This window comes from Lonchura striata, chromosome 5 (genome assembly GCF_046129695.1).
Source record: "Lonchura striata isolate bLonStr1 chromosome 5, bLonStr1.mat, whole genome shotgun sequence".
Lineage (NCBI taxonomy): Eukaryota > Metazoa > Chordata > Aves > Passeriformes > Estrildidae > Lonchura > Lonchura striata.
This window is the reverse complement of record NC_134607.1, coordinates 34,250,078-34,269,123: the sequence shown is the minus strand read 5'-3', so window position 1 is coordinate 34,269,123 and position 19,046 is coordinate 34,250,078. Positions and strand designations below refer to the sequence as shown.

General features: G+C 40.0%; 1 protein-coding gene across 1 annotated transcript in view; it reads right to left on the bottom strand.

Annotated features, from left to right (window-relative positions):
- ASZ1 (ankyrin repeat, SAM and basic leucine zipper domain containing 1) overlaps positions 1-18,343 on the bottom strand; it is a 35,716-nt gene extending 17,373 nt beyond the window's left edge. The window contains 6 exon segments of the mRNA XM_021553458.2: positions 1,150-1,284; positions 1,525-1,636; positions 8,711-8,822; positions 11,532-11,654; positions 16,486-16,582; positions 18,167-18,343. Coding sequence (XP_021409133.2) covers positions 1,150-1,284; positions 1,525-1,636; positions 8,711-8,822; positions 11,532-11,654; positions 16,486-16,582; positions 18,167-18,271 — 684 coding nt within the window. The 5' untranslated portion in view covers positions 18,272-18,343.
- Positions 18,344-19,046: the final 703 nt, after the last annotated feature.

Here is a 19,046-nt window from a genome sequence, read left to right as displayed (position 1 = left end):
ATGACAGCCTCTTGGGCTATCAACAGCCTGAAAGCAGACCCTGAAGCTGGAAGAAGCTCATGATCATTAAACATCTCAATACCATCTGCAAGACTTTGCACCAATTGTGTGAAAGTTAGCACTTCAGGTCAAGAGGCAAGAGCTATCTCTCAATTGTGACAAGCCTGTGTTCCCTCCATGTCAGAGAAAGTAATGTTATAAGCTTATATGTTTGCAACCTGCTGAACAAGTTGTTTATCAAAGGCAGAAGGCATTTGTAACCCTTCTTAGTAACCTGAGCTAGCAGATCACTGAGCCTCAGACACAGATCTTGCTAACTTCCTCTGACAGCTCCGTGCATAGTTATCATTTTTGCTCCTGCCAAGCCCTTGAGTCTGGCAGGGAAAAAAAAAGAGGTAAGAAGCTGTAAATTACAATTCATAAAAGTGAATTATACATATTGGAAGAGCCAGTGTAAAAAGCCTCTTTATTACATCATTGTAAAAAGGCTTTTTGTACATCATTGGTAAGAGCAACTCAAAACAAAATACACAGGAATATGGTCTGCCTGATCCACCATGTATCATCTGATAACAGCAGTAAACATTTATTTTAGGAGAATACATGCTGTCTTCAGTAGCTCTCTATACTGGTAATTAGCAGCGGCTCTTTCCATGATCTGATAGCAAATTTACATTACTTTACACTTTCCTCCAGAGAATTCACTTTGAAAACATCCAGTAACAACTTCTGTTTTGGCTTTAGCCTTTTCACTTCCAAACTCCATGAGAAGCTATACTCTACAAATCAGTTTGATATTTGCATTCTCTCACATACTTTGGCAGATAGGTTAAAACACATTTTCTACTTCTCGTATCAACACTGCAAACATTAATAATCCCTTGTTTTGCATTATACATCTAAAGTCAATGATTCTGAAAGAATAAAGAAAAAAGACTCCCAAAACACTATAATATACCTTTACAGCACCGTGAAAAGCTGTGACAGAACACAAAATAGTCTGTTATAAACATAAATATAACAGCTCTAGTATTCAACTAGCTGCTATTACATAGTTATTAAAGTAGTATTTCCACAAAAATTATACAATGAATGAACACACTTTTGACACAAAACATAGAATTTGCATTTTTAAGAGAAATTAAATACCTCTAAATGTTTATTGATTTTTGCTAGCTCTGCTGCTGTTTTTTCATCCTTGGTCTGTAGATTTTTGTCAGCTCCCAGCTCAAGTAACTTCAAAATTACACTTTTATGTCCATGCTGTGCCGCCCATATTAATGCCTGCAAAGTACAATTTTGTTTTACTGATTTTTCATATGAAGTAAAACCTAACATTTTCAATCAAAAAAGCACAGCCCAATATGGAGACAAGGCAATTAACGCAAGAGGATTTCAAAGTAGTGTTAAAGCAGACAATTCTGAGAAATGTTTCTCAGAAAGCTGTTCTTCAAAACAAGATAGCGGGTACTCACTTTTTACATTTTTTATCATTAAATACAACACACAAAATAAATCACTTACTGTATATCCATTTTCATCTTGGGCATTTATGTGTGATCCATGAGCGACAAGAAAAGCAACAACACGAGGATAGCCTTTTCTAGCTGCGTACATCAGTGCAGTCATTTGTTTCCTGAAAGAAAAGGTGTCAGGTGAAATCAAGTATGTCAAAATGCAAAAGGAAAAAAAACAGGGTGGCACGCTTCTATTTTGATAAAAAAAAAAAAATTAAAATATGCAGCCTAAGTGATGTGTGCTACATGCAGAATAATTTCAATCCAAAGTTTGGAAAAAATATGCAGTTTCATTGAGGGCAAGATGTAAATCACAATTGAATACTTAAGAGAAAGAATAGTAAAAACAATAACTATGTTTATAAATGCAAAACCCTCTCTAGTGGAATCAGTGTAATCAAAATATCTTTAAGACTCTGCAGGAGGGGACCTTGTATGTGTGTGTGAAGGTTGCTTTTATGCAGGAGTTTTTTAAAGCTCTCCAGCAAGGTTTCTTGGGTCTCTTCCCAGTGTGGTATTTGCATTGTCGCCTGATTGATCTTTGCTCAGGTAATGGACATTATGTTGTTTGTTTTTTTCCCCCTTGGCTCAGAGAAGCTGCAGGAGCAATCTGTGAGCTACCCTGAGGATGAATTCTGCAGGTGCCTGTCTGAAAAACCAGGTGGGCACCATGCTGGCAGAAGTGGAGCAGAGCCACCCTGCTCCAGCCCAGGACGCTGTTAACTGCACTGAGCTGGGGAGAGGATGCACTGAGTGGCTCCAGCCCAGCTGTTTCACCTGCTGTGCCCCCTCAGCAGTGCCTTGCCATGGAAGCTTTGTCTGCTGCTGGAACAGCTCTGTGAGGCTCCTGCCTTCCAGGGAGGGCTCTCACATGATCTTGTCACTTTTCTAAAAAGGCCTAAGTTATCTGGCCAGACTCATTTCAGGAATGGATAGTTTCCACCATTTCGGGTCTTTCTTTGTTGCAGTGGGGTATGAGATCTAGCAGTTCTTTACTTTTTTCCCCTGTGCCTTTTGGCATTCTGTTTGTTAATAAACCACTGTTTTTCCTCTTTCATCTATTATTATTCATCTCTTATTGGTGGAAAGGGATTGTTGGAAAACTTAAACAAGATGACTCATTCCAAAGTGTTCTCCTTCTAAGTGTCTCAAACCAAGACATGATCTTATGCTTCTAGAGATGCTTACCAGATGAAGCCACTATGAAATATTGTTCAAAAGCTTCTGTTTGCAAAGTATCTTTCCAGATGCCTGACAAATTCTTTGGTGGAATAAGATTGCAGAATTAAGGAAAAAAAAAAAAAAAAACAAAAAACAACGCAGTATTGGAGGAAGAAGATTGTAGAGTTTCTGGTTGCTACTAAGAAATAAGATTTAAGCTAAAATATTTTATTACTGCTGCTCAATTAAAATCTATTGTATTTTAAAAAGCAATAGTTTTTAATGAAAAGTATTATGTATTGCTTGTAAAGTATAGCTCCATGTCAAAAACCTGCTTTCTAAAGATTATTCTATTTTGCTAGGATATACCTGATGGGAGGACTGTTCTTCCCAATACTGGGTTTCTTAATAATAAGGTCATTGACCACTAGAGGGATCCCCAAATTCCTATGTCTTAAAGCAACTGCCTTAAAATTTCTGCCTCCTTCCAGATAGTATTGCTAGAAATAAGACTTTGCACATCTTTCTTTTCATACAAGGATAATGTTTTCTCTTATGCAAACACAGTTAAAATTGTACTGAATGAAATCCAGTAACATTACCAGTTTGAAACAACCTTATACCAGGGGAAAAAGGTCAATCACACAGAAATAAGCAAAATGAAAGGTAACCAGACCTTCAAGACATACAGTCAACAACATAAAGGAACTTGGCAATGAAGCAAAAAGACTTGTATCAGTCTAGAACTTAGTTCATCAACACTGCAAAAGCAGAAGTTCTGACTGTGAGGAGACATTTCACCTTGGAGCACAGCCTATCAGTGAACTGGCTGCTCAGAGAAGTTTCTTAGTCTCCATCTTTAGTGGATTTCAAGACCAGATGGTAACCTAGTCCAATTTTATATCAGATATAGCTTTAAAGAAGTTGGACTAGAAACCTCCTGAAATCCCTTCTGACATGAATTACCCTGTGAACCTATGGAGACTACTATAAAAATAGAGAAAGACTATAATCTCCATCTTCAACTTAATAACCGATACCCATATATCTCACTATCTCTATAGGTATCTATAGAGCTGTCTGTACAGAGACATATACAGAAATCTGTATTTTAAAGAATGAGCAGAAGTTGATGATAACCTAATAATTTGTAGCAACAAAATTCAAACTTATTTGCCCAACACGGACACTCACTCCCACACTGAATTCTTTTTGGTGGTAGGTAGCCTGTGACTAACTTCCCATGCCATCACCTTTGAAGTATTTACCATTTATATCTGACTGCAAAACCAGTCCAATCACACCTGATTTCATTTTCATTTCTCCTGCTCTCAACCTTTTTTCTTTTAATTTTCATACCACTTCACAACTATCTTCTGCTTTTTCACTACTTCACAACTATCTTCTGCTTTTTCAAAGGAAAAATACTAAACGAAAGCCCCGAAGCTACAGAATAGTCTTTTCCCCAAAGAATTTGATATATTTACAGCTGTATTGTACTGCAGCTACGGTACCTGAAATTAACCCAACAATTCAATTACACTAAAGCTACTAAAAGAACTGCTTCATTAACAAGTAAAACTATAAATACAACATTTAAAAAGTCCATCAACATGATTGTGCAATTAGTACTGCAAGCATTCCATTTTAATGTATGAGTTTTAATTCAAAGGCTACAAGCTGTTTCAGGATAGAAACACATGCATTGCTGCACAAATTTGCACCTCTACGTGCAAGGGGGTGCTCAGAGCCACTCTATGAAAGCAGCATCCATTTAAATGTACAGCCACAGGAGGGAGACAAGAGCATTGGTTAAAACAAACTTTGTTTTCCTAACCCTGCAATGAACCCCCACAACCACAACAGCAAGCTTTAACATGGCAAATCCACTGTTTCCTGCTTAAGCTGAAGAGAAACTAAATGTATTGGTACATCTTAGTGCAATCTAAAAATGTTCATAGAGAGTGTAGTGATAATCATCTAGACAGATCTTAAGAATCCTTTCATAATTTTGAGGAACTGCTGTGTTTCAGCAGTCTGGTTTGCAGGTGACCTTCTTGTCCAAACACCCATTAAGTCCTTTTGTACGGTACAATTTGCTGCATGACATTTTTCCATATTGAATATGATACTCAAGTCATAGTCAGTAAATATATAAAATCTTAAAAAGCATATAAGCAATTTATTAATTAAACATCTAACTATGTTTGCTTCCAGTATTGCATCGCCTATACAAAAGCCAGGTCTCATGGAAATTAGAGATTTTTGTTTGTTTTTATCTTTAGAGTCACAGAAAATTCTGAGGTGGAAGGAACCCACAAGGCTTGGAGTCCAACTCCTGGCTCCAGACATGACAACCCCAAGAATCACACCACATGGTTGAGAGCATTGTCCAGATGCTTCTTGAGCTCTGTCAAGCTTGGTGCTATGACCACTTTCCTAGGAGCCGATTCCCATGCCCAACTACCCTCTGGCAGAAGAACCTTTTCCTAATATCCAATCTAAATGTCCTCTAATACAGTTTCGCACTCCAAGTCTCCCTGCTTTTATATTAAGACCGGAGAAAAATACAAAAATGGAAAGTTTTTTAGTTTTTAGGGCCATCCCAAATTTTGTACGTGACATGTACACATAGATACAACCCAAAGTTCTTACAGGCTCACTTTACCTTGTGGAAAAAATGGAGCAAAATTTATATCACAAGACAACAAGCTGACTAGAACAGACCTACCATCCTGAAGCCACCCATCCTGGATAATCAGGAGCCATGACAGAATTGGTGATAAAGTTTTATCTCCTAGATGGCAAGTATCTGACTCAAAAATGTATTGAAAAGCTGTCACTAAACGATCTGTGGTGCAGAATTCACTGCACCTGACAAGCAAACATGCTTGTGTTTCGGATCATGATCTCAAGCAAGACAAACTTCACCTTCCTGGAAACTTTAAAAGGAAAGATGTCTCCTATTTACACACAGGTTTCTTTCCACTGGGGAGAGATCTATAAAAAATTCAGTATTTCAAGTTGATGGTCTTGACAAGTTGTAAATAAAGTCTCATAACTGGATACGTGCTTATTAACTAGACCAGTCTATCAGCAATACTAGAACAAATATTGCAGGTAGAAAACAATTTAACCCAAAGTTTACTCTCTATCTCTTCTTATTGAGATCCCAAACCAAGGAAATTATGCTGCAAGACACTATTTTACTCTATTGATCTGTAAACTAAACAGTTCTTCAGATAAACAGGAAGCATCTTCAGAAGCATCTTCAGAAGCTTTTGGAGCCAGTTTCCCCACTCCACTGCTGTATGTTAAGCCTGGAAATGAGAAATTAATTGGCAACTGTGTGTCCACAGCAACAGAAGGTAATATATTTGCCTATTTTCTGGCTTAGTGGGATTTAGTGATGAAGTGGGAAATCCTATATAAAAAGTAATATTGGAAGAACACACTTTAGTATAACTTTAGGAAAGCACTGCAGGTTAAAAAGGGTTTTTAAAAACACTACTTAAAGATTTCCAGGCATTACAAAGGGATAAAGTATATAATTTACATTTTGGAGCAAGAGTAAGGTGAATGACAAGAGATAAGCAAAACAAATTTCTCAAGGTAGCACTCACTTAAATGAAGCATTCAGGCTATAGTGGCTCGACAATGGCTATTGAGAGCAGGTTTTACAATGCCTTCTTGTTTCATTCACCTAGCCATTACTCTGCTTGTTTGACTTTCAAAACCCTTAGCTAGCACTTATGCTTTGATACACTACATTCTCATCAACAAAACTGTTTTTACAGCCACCAGTACTCAGTTTCCAATTTTGATTTAACAAAAATAGCCTAAGTTATGCTACTGAATACTTTCTGCTCAGAACCGTATTCCCTTGCAAAGAACCCATCTCCCTATCCATTCCTAAACTAATCTTCTTTTTTTGTGTTTCAAAAATCAAGTTTCCTTCCCACTAGTCCTTCCCCACTCCACACACACTTGATAAATTAGACCCACTCCCTCCAAGTTTCTGTGTATCACCTCCAGATGACATTAAATAAAAGAGCCTACTGGGTGCCCCGATGGAGCAACAGAGAAAGGGTAAACATTAAACCCTGCTTACATGAAGGTTAAGCATTCTGCTTTGCATTCACACACAGTAGCTGGTGGACAAAAGGGAAGCTTCCTAGAATCATTCTGGTTCTTACATGCTGAGAAAACCAAATGATGAGAATCTTAGTTCTTCACCTGCAGTAAACTGATCACATAGGAAGTACTTTCACAATAATCTCAACTCACTGACAATTCTTCATCACTCCCACAGAACATCCTGTTTGCTGTAATGAAACAGGTGGAATGGGACTGCAGTGCCACAGAGAGGGGCTGTTTGATCCCTTATCGTCACATAAGGCAGTTTATTGTTTTATTCTCATTTCTGAACACAGAGCAAGAAGTCCATGAGAAACAGCAGGCCCAATGATGGAGTGGCATGCACATATGTCAAATACTGGAAAGGCATAAAGGCAGCTCAAAGGTTTGAGATGACAAGGTCTGGATTTTTCAAGCCTCTGCTGTTATTTAGCACAAATATGACATTTCTGATTGTCACTTAATTTATCTTTTCATTTGAGAAAGATTACTGCTGCAAAAGTGAAAAAGCCACAACCATATCTCCTGGATGCATGAATAGGTCATGTTAGCACAAGGTCTAAGGACACAAAGAGGTAGTAAATAAATATTTGTATATAAAGATCAACCATGCAAAACATATCCTAAGTTTATAAATAAAATTAAAAAACTAGAATTCCTACCTCTTGTGTCAGCTTTCACACTCTTTTCCCCTAAAATTTAGCCAAAGGCCTGTCCAAATGCAAACCTGCAGCTCTGCACTCTTGCTTTCATTTCCAACACCCAAGACACAAAGTTAATAATGCAAAGACTTCCCCTACCTTCTAAGCAGGATGTTTATTCTAACACCCAGCTATCTGACAATAACATTATGTAATTATTTCAGAATCAACATTATGTAATTATTTCAGAGTATGTAGCTTTCTCTTCTCTCATGAACAATTTCTAGTCTCTCTGATAAGAATAAAAGAATGGCATTTAAATTTGGTACCAGACATCAGCTGCACTTCAGCAGAACTGTTTCCTCCTTATCTATCAGTACTATGCTCATAGCAAGGTTCAGTGCCTTGAGTAATTGAATTCTGCTACAGAAAACCAGAGGGCTCCAATTCTATTCTTTTTAGAGAGCTACTCAGTCTATATATCCCAGGTAATGTGATGAAAGAGGCGTAATATAAAAAAATGCTATTAGATGAAAACCCAGTTGACTTAAGCAGTATTTTTTTATTAGAGGCATGACAGTTTATCCTGGGGTCAGTCCAGAATTAATTTCTTTTTGATGTAAAATGAAGCATTTCATCAGACTGTAAAACTACAGACATCTCACAATGCACTTGCTTCAAACCGCTGGGATACAAAGTTGTAAGTGAAGGACACTATTACTTGTTTCTAAAAGGAGCTTAACCTCTTTAATCCAAATTATTCCACATTGCAGTGGAATAAACATATTTTACTTGCAGAATTTTGTTTTCCAGAGGAAACACTCTGTGAAAAGAATATAGCCAGATATACACAAAAAAGTTCAAAAGTAGGATATGAACTTAAATAAAGAATTAATTGATTTTACTTCCATCCCTATGCAGAAGAAGCAATATGATTTAGGAAAGGCAGAGGACATATTTCTTGCCCTTATACTTCAGTCAAATGAATAATTAAGATTAATTTTTATTTTGTTCAGATGAAGAATATATTTATAATCTGATAAAGCTGATCACAGTCTTATTTATTCAGATTAACAATTGTATTAACAGGTGTAAATTTCTGGGTACTAATCCTGTTTTATACAAACAGCAGTGAAATTACAAGAAGTACATACACTTCCTCTTAACCACCAATAACAGCTATGTCTATAAACACATCTCTGTATAATAATATTAAATTCCATACTGTATTCACAGGTGTGGGGTTTTCAATACCTGCAAGCAAGGTTAGGGTCAGCATTCCTTGATAAAAGCAGCTCGACAGTGTTCAAGATGTTCTCCTCTGAAGCTTGTGCACTACACGCTGCCATCAACACGGTGTATTTATCTGTTTGGAAATTAGCAGTTATGGAATTACATATGTAAATGTAAATACTATGCTAATCCAGAAGCTCCTTTAAAAGTCTTTATTTGCTACTGAGCTGCTACTGAGATTTTGATACTCTACGATATTTGGAAAAGGCTAACAATCTTGACTTCCCGTCTGTGAAAATCACTAGAATCATCAGGTAAAAAAAGGCACCTGAGGAGATACTCAGAAACATGAGAGTGAATCACAGTAGTAAAGCATCTATTCCTACAGAAGTTTAAAATAGCTTTAAAGTACCCCAAAGCTACAACAGGAGCTTAACTATAGGTACTTATTTCTCAAAACACATTCTGCACCAGTAGATTCACTCCCTGTTCCTCCCCTCCAGTAAACGGAAGTAACAGCTGCAATGGACAGAAAAAGGTACATGAAATGCATTATGAACACATAGTGACACCAATTTGGGGGAGAACAGAGGCCCATACAAAAGACACTGAAAGCAAAAGGGCTTAATGATAGGTGTTTAGGAGGAAGAATTACATTTATTAACTTACTAAGGTCCAGTGGTGGCAGGAGAAGTGCTAGAAGTATTGGTTTAGATGTGGATTTAAAGAGCATCTACATGGTCTATAGGAATACCAGCATATTTACTTCTCCAGCTCTGAAATTAGCTGGGTGCTACATACCATCTTGGCTCACATATCAAAACTGCACAATTGCTGTTTGCACACAGAACACAGGAGACCTCCTTTCCCATGATTACCATGGTTTCCGTCTGGGAAACACAGCGCCTTAGTTAGCTGGCCCCACTGTCATTTAGAAGACTGCCATTTGACTAACTGCCCATTTTGTTTATTGCACAAACTTGTTCACAAGTTCCAATATGCCTTCATCAATTTAAGAAGTACAATTATTAGCTGCACCTACTTCATATCCTATCAAGTGTTACAACATTATTTCCTAATTTTTTTGTAGAAATTTTATCTGATTATCAACTACAACATAAATGGAACGATGGCAGAACTTTAAATAAGGCATTGTTACTCTGGGAATGGTATTTGGGAGGAACCTGCAGTTGTATTTGTCTTCACTATCTGAGGCAGTGTTAGGGTGGGAAAATAATTTCTTTTAGCCTACCTATACCTCATACAGGTGAGTAAGAGACAAAAGGAAAGAAACACCTTGGAATTCCTAGATTTCTCTTTTACAGAGAATAACTGGTAAAAGACTGCAAAAAATATAAGTTTGTGTTCAGACTAAATGAAAACTCCAGCAGTTCTGGTGAAATTATTCCTCAAGGATGCAACATTTTGAACTCATCAGACAGTGAATAATATAAATGTTCATGTTGACTACCAAAAAGAGTAAAATTAAGTAACTGGTTATAAAGAATGGCTAAAGAATGACTCAAGGTGATTAATAGTACAGCTGTTTATTTGGATTATAATAATTCAAGGATTCTTATTATTATAGGACCACAAGTATGGTTGCCTGCTGATGTAAAAAATAGCAGGAGGGATGGTGAGATTTAGTACCCTTAGGATAGCACAGTTTTACTGAACATACGTGGCCTGACCCAAATCAATGACTTACAAGACTGCTCCTGGCTGTACAGTACTTTGCTGCCCATATGTCCTAGTTACAGTTTCCCTACATAGCCTAACAGGGAAACAAGCCAAGAAACCTGATCCTAGTGAGGTGCCACTTTGGGCAAAGATAGTTGACTACACAAATGAAAAAATGCCATGCATTTGGTTACCTGGTCAGCCTAAACTATGACCCACAGCAGTTTCTGCCCAATTTATCATTTTATACATAAGGAACAGGTATGAGCTGTAGGCAGACACAGATGTTCTCTGAAATCACAAGGACAGTGATTAGAAGAAGCGTGATTGCTTTTGGTGTAGGCAATCTACTCTAGTCTCATACTCTGGTCAACTGCTAAGAGGTTAGAAAAAATTTTCAGAGCCAGATTTGTACCATCTGCATTTCAGTCTACTACTACTGCAACTACTGGCAAGTTACTGGAGAGTATCATTACTGCTCTTTGGCAGTACTGCAGGATAAATATTCCAGTGTAATGGAAGAGATTAAAAATAACCACAATTTAAGTAGAAAAAGAGTTATTATTAGGTCAATAAGATTTACAGAGGAACTGATACTACTTAGAAGGTAAACTCTTGCAGAAAAAGGTGCACCACACTGAATAACAGTTTTCTTAACAGAAAATTTTCATTCTAGTTTTAGAGAAGTCTACATTAGTTTCCCATGAACTGGAAAGCTATTCATGTTGTTTGAGATGTTATCTGGTTTCTGCACGTACATAGTTCATAACAGGATCAAACACAGTAAGTTTTACCTGTACAAGTTTATACTGCAATTTTTGAGCAAGTACTTCCAAACACTTCTTTAAAAATAAGTGTTTGGAAGTACTTTTTTACTTTTTTTCTTTAAAAAGTACTCAGGATTTCAGAAGTGTGGGGGAAAGTGGAATTGAGAGAGAAAGAACAAGAAAATGCATCAACTAATTCCAGATGAATTCCAAGAACACGATTTTTACTTTGAAAGTACTACTTTTCCTTCAAAACTCTGAAAGGTAGAGTGGGTCTCAGTTCCACTGTGAACTTTTGATTTTTTTTCCCCCTAGACATATAAACAAGAGAATAAGGATTAGGACAATGTCTGGTACTGAGCATTACCAGCCAGCATTTTTCATTCCCATCTTACCTATTTCAAAACACGCATTAGCACCTCTGTCCAGAAGAAGACGTACTACTGCAAAGTTAGCCACACTGGCAGCACACATCAGGGGAGTCCATCCAAACTGAAAGCTAGTTTCTATGCTGATACCTGTCAAAATTAAAGAAATTACAATCATGAAACTGCATCACTACAAACATGCTTTTTAATAAAACTTACTCTCAATATGTATCATTACAAAGATTACACCCTGTTTGCATTTAGTACAAGGGAGATAAATCTCTTACGGCATTTTTTTTTTAATACATCTTTATTTAGAACATCAGAAAACAACTTTTAAAACAGACAACAATGTAGTCCAGTTCTCAACTGAAGGAGTTAAGAGCCACAAAAAGACTATATTAAAAACCCCAAATATTTAGCTGCAAAAGTAATTTCATATAAGCACACAGAATCTGTTTTCTCTACTTCTGTGCAATAGCTTTCTTCAATCAAAATGAAAAAATTTGACTCTCGCCAAGCCAGGAAGACTGCTGTGGAAGCAAACTGCTTGTCAGGCAATTAGGATCACAACATCTAGGGTTTCCTGCTTCACAGCAAGACAGTTAGCTAGCAGATTTGTGTTTGGTACTAACAAAATATTATGTCAATAAAAAGAGAAAATAGGAGACTATGCAAGGTTCAAACAGAATCACCAGAATTGTTTGTTACTATTCATAATAGCCAGAATGGCTAAAATGGCTGGAAGCATGCCTGTCAGACGGCCCAGCCCTCCCAAGTGCAATGAGAATCAAATACCAGACTAAGATATTTATTTGACAACTTTCTATTAAGTATCTGCATACATTTTTCAATCTTTCAACAAATATTACCTCCTCTAGAAAAGTTTCCATCGGTTGATTCCATATTAGTCGTACAGTGACCACAGATAATCAAAAATACTTCTTTAGGAAAAAACACTCCCAAAACCCCCCAAAACTATCTTAAGAAATTTGTCACAGTTAAGCTACATACATACTTTTTCATGCAAGATGTGTACTTTCTTTGTCTTGGTAGTACGTAAAAGATGTGTTCAGTGTAGCAATGTAAAGTCATTAAAGCTGAGGGGCTAAGAGGTCACTGCTCTTGGATTGATTCTTTAATTTCTTAAGATCACTGGAATTGCAGAATCAATAAAGAGGTAACAATTCAATGAAAGCCATGTGTTGAAGCATTCTAACACCTGCAAGTCACAGAATTTGCAATCAAGTTTCCTTAGCAATGCACACATACTAGCTGCAGTTAATGTTACAGCACACTGACCTATGTGCAGTGTACAAAGCTTTTCATTGAAGCTCACAGAAGTTCTACAAGGGAAGCCAGCAAATGTCCTTTAGCAGTCATATCAGAACTTCCTTGTAAGTCGCGTCAAGATTTTAGCAAGTCAGATATTCAACAGCCCGCTGAAGTAATACCAGTAGTAAAAAAATACCCCAAAACTGTCAGCCTGTCAGCCTTTAAGTCTCTTTACCTCGTGAGATGAAAAGCAGTCCCATCTAGAACTTTTTACTTTAATACATATCCAAACAACAGTAATGAACAACCTACTTGGCAGTTATATATAGACTTTATTAAAACTCTTGAGAAGGCATTTTCCTCAATGCTTTCTTTCCATGGAGAGCAGTCAGTATCTGCCAAGATGCTGGCGCTTTTTCCAAGTTCTAGAAGTAGAATGGTCTCTTTGCCACTATGTTATTTGTCCTGCATAGTCTCCTACCATCCTGGTAGTGGTTGTCTTGAAGTACCACTCAGTGGTACTGATGGTCCCAATGCAAACAAGCTGTAATCCCAGAGGAAGACAAAGAAAGGACAATTGAAACAGGAACAGTCATGTGGCTTCTTGGCTGCTTCATTATAGAAGTTGTTGACTAAACCAGAAATGTCTCACCTTGATGACTACTCAAACAGGTTACTACTCTCATTACATGAGCTGTTATTGAAGTAAGCAGTGTTAGTTCAGCATTTAAAATGATCCTTAAGATTTTCTCAAGAGAACAGTGAAGCCCAGGAAAAAAACACTTTTTAGTGAAAAGTCAGGCCAGATGCAATAGCCAGAGAGAAGTGAGGCTGCTGCACTCCAGAACCACAGGTCCAACCCATATCATTGCTGAGGGTGTATTCCCAGCAGGCACACACACACACCCACCACTGGTCACAGTGATCAACACAAACAGAGCTCTCTTACGGACACAGCAGCACTGGTATCAGCATGTCATCCATCCCCCTCCAGCTGCTGGCATCACAGACACATGGCATTATTTGGACTCCTCCACCTGCCATTATCAGTGTTCCTCTGTAGGTACGGGCAGAGGAGCTTTTCTTACATGGCCCCACAAATTACAGCTAGGAGACAAACTAGATGCAACATTCTTCTTTACAATCTGAGTTACAGATAAATATCTTCCTGTTTAAGCAGCAAAGAGGATAAACACATTCTAGCCACAGACAAACTCTACAGCAGAAACCATGTGGAGAATATGAATAATAATGAAGCAAAAGAACAGCAAAGTAGGATTTTTTTTTTTTTTGTGACTATTACTGTTTCTCCTCTACCCCTTCCAGATACTTTCTCAACTGTGGCTAATAATAGCTATAGTAGAAAATCTTTTTTATAGAGAAAAATGTATCTCTGCTAAATAATTCCATGTTTGACACCAAAAATATGAGGTCTTGACTTTCATTCAGTTAAAGAACAGCTCTCAGTGTTGGAATCCATTCACATTCAGACACCACTTACCTAAGGGGAAGTTCTAAAATGCTTGATTCTCTAAGACTTTTCTCTAGCAGAAGTACTGATTTAAATCTGTCTGCACTTAGGTCTGCTCCGACCTTAAAGCTGAGTCATATTAGAGCTGCTGATGTCTCCCTCTGCTGGGCCAGCTACGGTAGTCACCTGACTCAGGGTTCAGAGTCCTAAATTAGCTGAAAAATTATTCTCACACACTAGGCACCCTACCATTCCTGTTGTTTACTACTACTAATAATTCCCTGAACTGGTTCACAAAAGATGAGATAAGTTCTAGCACTCATTCAAAGACATAAGTGGAACAAACTGCTGAAGGAAAATGGAGGATTTGACTTTAGTCAATATTTTTAATCTGCCTAAACTGTCATGAAGTCATAACTTCTAATTCTATTTTAGGAAATGGAACACATTAATTACATGGTGTGAAGTATTTTACTCCTAAGCAAACCAAAATGTCCAAATCATCTTTGAAGGTGCTACTTGCTTGCATTACTTCAGAAACTTTTTCCTAAGTTGCCATTTAACAGAAGTGGTAAGGAAAAACATCGTGCTTGTCCATCTCCTAAAGAAGCTCTGTAAAACTGCTTCAGCATCAAAATTACTAAGGCAACATCTAACCAAGCCAGAAGACAACACCATCTCACTCTACCTGAAGGAATAGCCTCAACTCTTACTAGGGAATCCAGTCCCAACAAAAACCTTGAGTATGGCTGACTGCTGGTAGTAAGCCTCCTACACGCTCTTCTTTAGTAAAGGTATTTCTGGAGCCAAATATGTAATCTGAGCACAGATCCCCTGAAGGACAATGTTACTCTTCTTCAGGAAGACCACCATAATAGGCACTGTGTTTTACTGCTTTGCAGAACAGAACTGGATGCATCAGAATGTACCGTTGGTCCCATTTTAAGGAAATCATATATTCTTTTATAATACTGTCTTGTTTGTTTCAGGAGACAGGAAACTAGACTACACGAATCCTCAGCCTCAACCTATGCTCCTAGTGATCTTCCAACAGCACAGAACATCACTGTATAGCAGGCATCAGCACAGAAAGTGAACAATTGCTGTTTGACTGCAATACACACCAATTTAAAATGGATGGTGTAGCAAAACAAATAAGCAATCTGAGGCACAGACATCACTGAAACTCTACTCATAAATAAGAATATATTTTCTCAAAGCAAGACAGATGAATTTCATGCTTGTACTGCACTTCTTGTGTTTCAGTCGTGCAGTAGTTTTGTTTAATTTACAAAGAAAACCATTCCCCCATTGTGGTGAGAAACAGTTGGCTTCTAAAAGGGCAAATAATGTCATTGTTTCAAAACTCAGAAAAGCCCATTGCTAACCAAGAAATTACTTTCTTCCCTAAGACATATTTTCCTCAGAGAACAAGCTCTTGGTTACTATATTCTCCTTGCTTGCTGAAGCAGAACTTCCTGACAATTATCACCAGGCAGGTCAACTCAGCTATGCAGTTTCTGATTGCCCTGGATGCTTGAATAAGTGATCCAATCTTCCTAACACTGATTAACAAACACATTAAAGACAAATACTGAGTAACAGAACAGGGGAAAAGGCTTTCAGTGTTTGTTAAAACAGACTACTTTTTAGTGACAAATGCCACAAAAAACCTGTTAGACCTTTTAGAATGACAAAATCTTTGTTCAGCTGATGTTGCCAAGACAGCAATATTACACAGGGCACATACCAGAGACTTACCACTGCTGTGAAGGGAAGGAAAATAAAAAAGAGGAAAAGGAATTTCCAAACTGGGGGAACATTAAAATAAAAACGGTTAGCCTCCTCTTCTTTATAACCTTCAACACCAAAGACCACCCACTGAATTCTCCCCCTCAATTAAAATCACCTCTAACTCAGTGTTTGTAATTACTATTTGCATGTTAAAGATGCATCTGAAAACAAAGAAATCCCTTATTTCATAGTTCAAACATACTTTTCTCTATTTTCAAAGCTCCTAACTGACAAAAGAAACATAAATTAGAAGGAGCATGCTGAAATACTGAATCTGAGTCACTGAAAAAGTAATTTAATCTTTCAAAATAATGTGTTGAGTGCATGTAGGAACATGTGAATGTTTCCAGTAAAGGATATATAGTCTTATTTTAAATGAGAACTGTAATTTTTACCAAGTCCAATAAAAAATATTCAACTGTGTAACTGACTTTTCCTCACCCGAGTTTAAGAGTTCTTCAATTAACGACACATCACCACGAAACAGAGCCTTCTTTAATGCCTCATGCTTGTCCACCTGCAACATTTGATCCAATTGCTAGATAAACAAAGAAAAATTAAGTCAAAATCTGGAGACTGCTTCAAGGTAAGAACAATATAGCTTGGTTTCAGTATAAAAGCACTAATAATCTCTGAAAGGACATAGCATAGAAGAGGGGAAAAAGCAACGTATAACTTTTGCTCTTCTATCTCCATAGATCTGCTCAGGGTCTACTATAAAGCTTAAGTTTTAAAATAAATTTTTCTGAGAGGCTGCATTCTCTGAAAATGGAAATATTTTCATTTTCAACAAACCTGCTATCCTCCCATGCTGCTCTCAACTTTACTTACCATAATTTGATTTCAATTAAGGTCCTTTTTCATCTTATGGCACTAGAAAAACTTTGTAATGCATTTATATACCTTTTTTTTGTACATTTCATATATTGTAAAGTACAAGTATCAGATATGAAAGTTTGAGCTTGAGTCAAGGGACCTCAGTGACTGTCTGGCCTAAGAGTACAAGTCTACTGCTGTGAAGGGCTACAGCTCCTCTGTCATCCTAATTCTGTGGCGACAGAGGCATTTGTAGTGCTGCATCATAAATGTTCTGGCTGAAAAAAGCACTGACCAAAAGACTAGTTTATGCATCAGACAGTTGCCTAATTTAAGTTGTTTTCAAAAGCATCATAGATTTGTTCTCTATTAAAGCTGCAGATGCAGCTGAAGATTGCTGCTGGAGCTGTATCAAGTGTACAGAATATTTACATACACTGGTAAGCAGAGGACTGATTATTCACGAGTTTCCTTAGAGATAGAAGTGGGTTTGAAATGAAGTTGTCTTTTACTTTGTCATAAGTTTTTAACTCACAGTTTATAACTTAGAAATATACACATTTGACAGCACATTGGGGGGGCATCTTTATGATAACTTTTGTAAAGACTAACAAAAGTGTCTAGAGAACCACAGGTGAGAAACAATCAATTGAACAATTTAGCCCTTTTTTTATTCTAATCAGACAACAATTTTCAAACAATACGTATCTTTGGATAGGAACATCTATTTAAAGGTCAAGGCCTCTTAAACACTGGCTATAACCTTTAGCCTAAGACTTCAAGAATTCAGTTATACTTCCATTTTTCAATTCTGGTCATGAGACAAACCCACACTTAAAAACCCTCACCGATGGTGAGGGTTTCTCTCCCCTACCTCACACTGATGGATACTTCACACCTGTTAGATGGAATAAAACCACTGAAATCTTTAAGTTAGCCAGAAATAGTCTCAAAAGATTTAAGATATAAAATAGCTTTACAGGCCCCTGGTCACTTTCAAATTTACTCTCAGGCTGAAATACGAGTAGGGCTAGGGTCTGCTACTTAAGGGCAGAAACAGCTTTTAAATAAACATTAAGGGTTTTGGTACTAAGACAAACCCCTACAGCTCAGGTTTCATTTACTGGGTTGAGGGCACACTAGCATTACCCTGGTAGGAGATAGCCTGAGAGGAAGCACCAGCCGCGCCCTCCCCTGGGACCCACCGCACTGCCCTCCCCTCACGCTTCCGGCCGAGGCCGCCCCCCAGCCCGAGACCGCCCGGCCGCGGCTGCCGAGCCCCAGGCGCAGGGAGGCCCGGCCCCACCTGCGGCTCCTGCCGCACGACGCCAATGTCCCAGTCGCCGTCATCGCTGTCGCTGCCCTCGTCGCCGCCCGCCACGACGCGGAACGAGCACATCACGGTGGCCATGCCGGCGCTTCCCGCGCGCGCCTCGCCTCAGCGCAGGGGCGGCACGCGGCCCTGGCGGCCGCTCTCCCGCGCTGCGCCCGGCCCCGCCCCGGGCGGAGCCGTGCCGGGGGGCGGAGCCGTGCCGGGGGGCGGGAGCCGTGCCGGGGGGGCGGAGCCGTGCCCGGGGGGCGGGAGCCGTGCCCGGGGGGGCGGGAGCCGTGCCCGGGGCGGAGCGGAGCCGTGCCCGGGCGGGCGGGAGCCGTGCCCGGGGGGGCGGGAGCCGTGCCGGGGGGGCGGGAGCCGTGCCCGGGGGGCGGGAGCCGTGCCCGGGGGGGCGGGAGCCGTGCCCGGGGCGGAGCGGAGCCGTGCCCGGGGGGCGGGAGCCGTGCCGGGCGGGCGGGAGCCGTGCCGGGGGGGCGGGAGCCGTGCCGGGCGGGCGGGAGCCGTGCCGGGGGGGCGGGAGCCGTGCCCGGGGCGGGGCGGGAGCCGTGCCGGGGGGGCGGGAGCCGTGCCGGGCGGGCGGGAGCCGTGCCCGGGGCGGGGCGGGGCGGGGCGGAGCCGTGCCCGGGGCGGGGCGGAGCCGTGCCCGGGGGGCGGGAGCCGTGCCCGGGGCGGGGCGGAGCCGTGCCCGGGGCGGGGCGGGAGCCGTGCCCGGGGGGCGGGAGCCGTGCCCGGGGCGGGGCGGGAGCCGTGCCCGGGGGGCGGGAGCCGTGCCCGGGGCGGGGCGGGAGCCGTGCCCGGGGAGCCGGGAGCCGTGCCCGGGGAGCCGGGAGCCGTGCCCGGGGAGCCGGGAGCC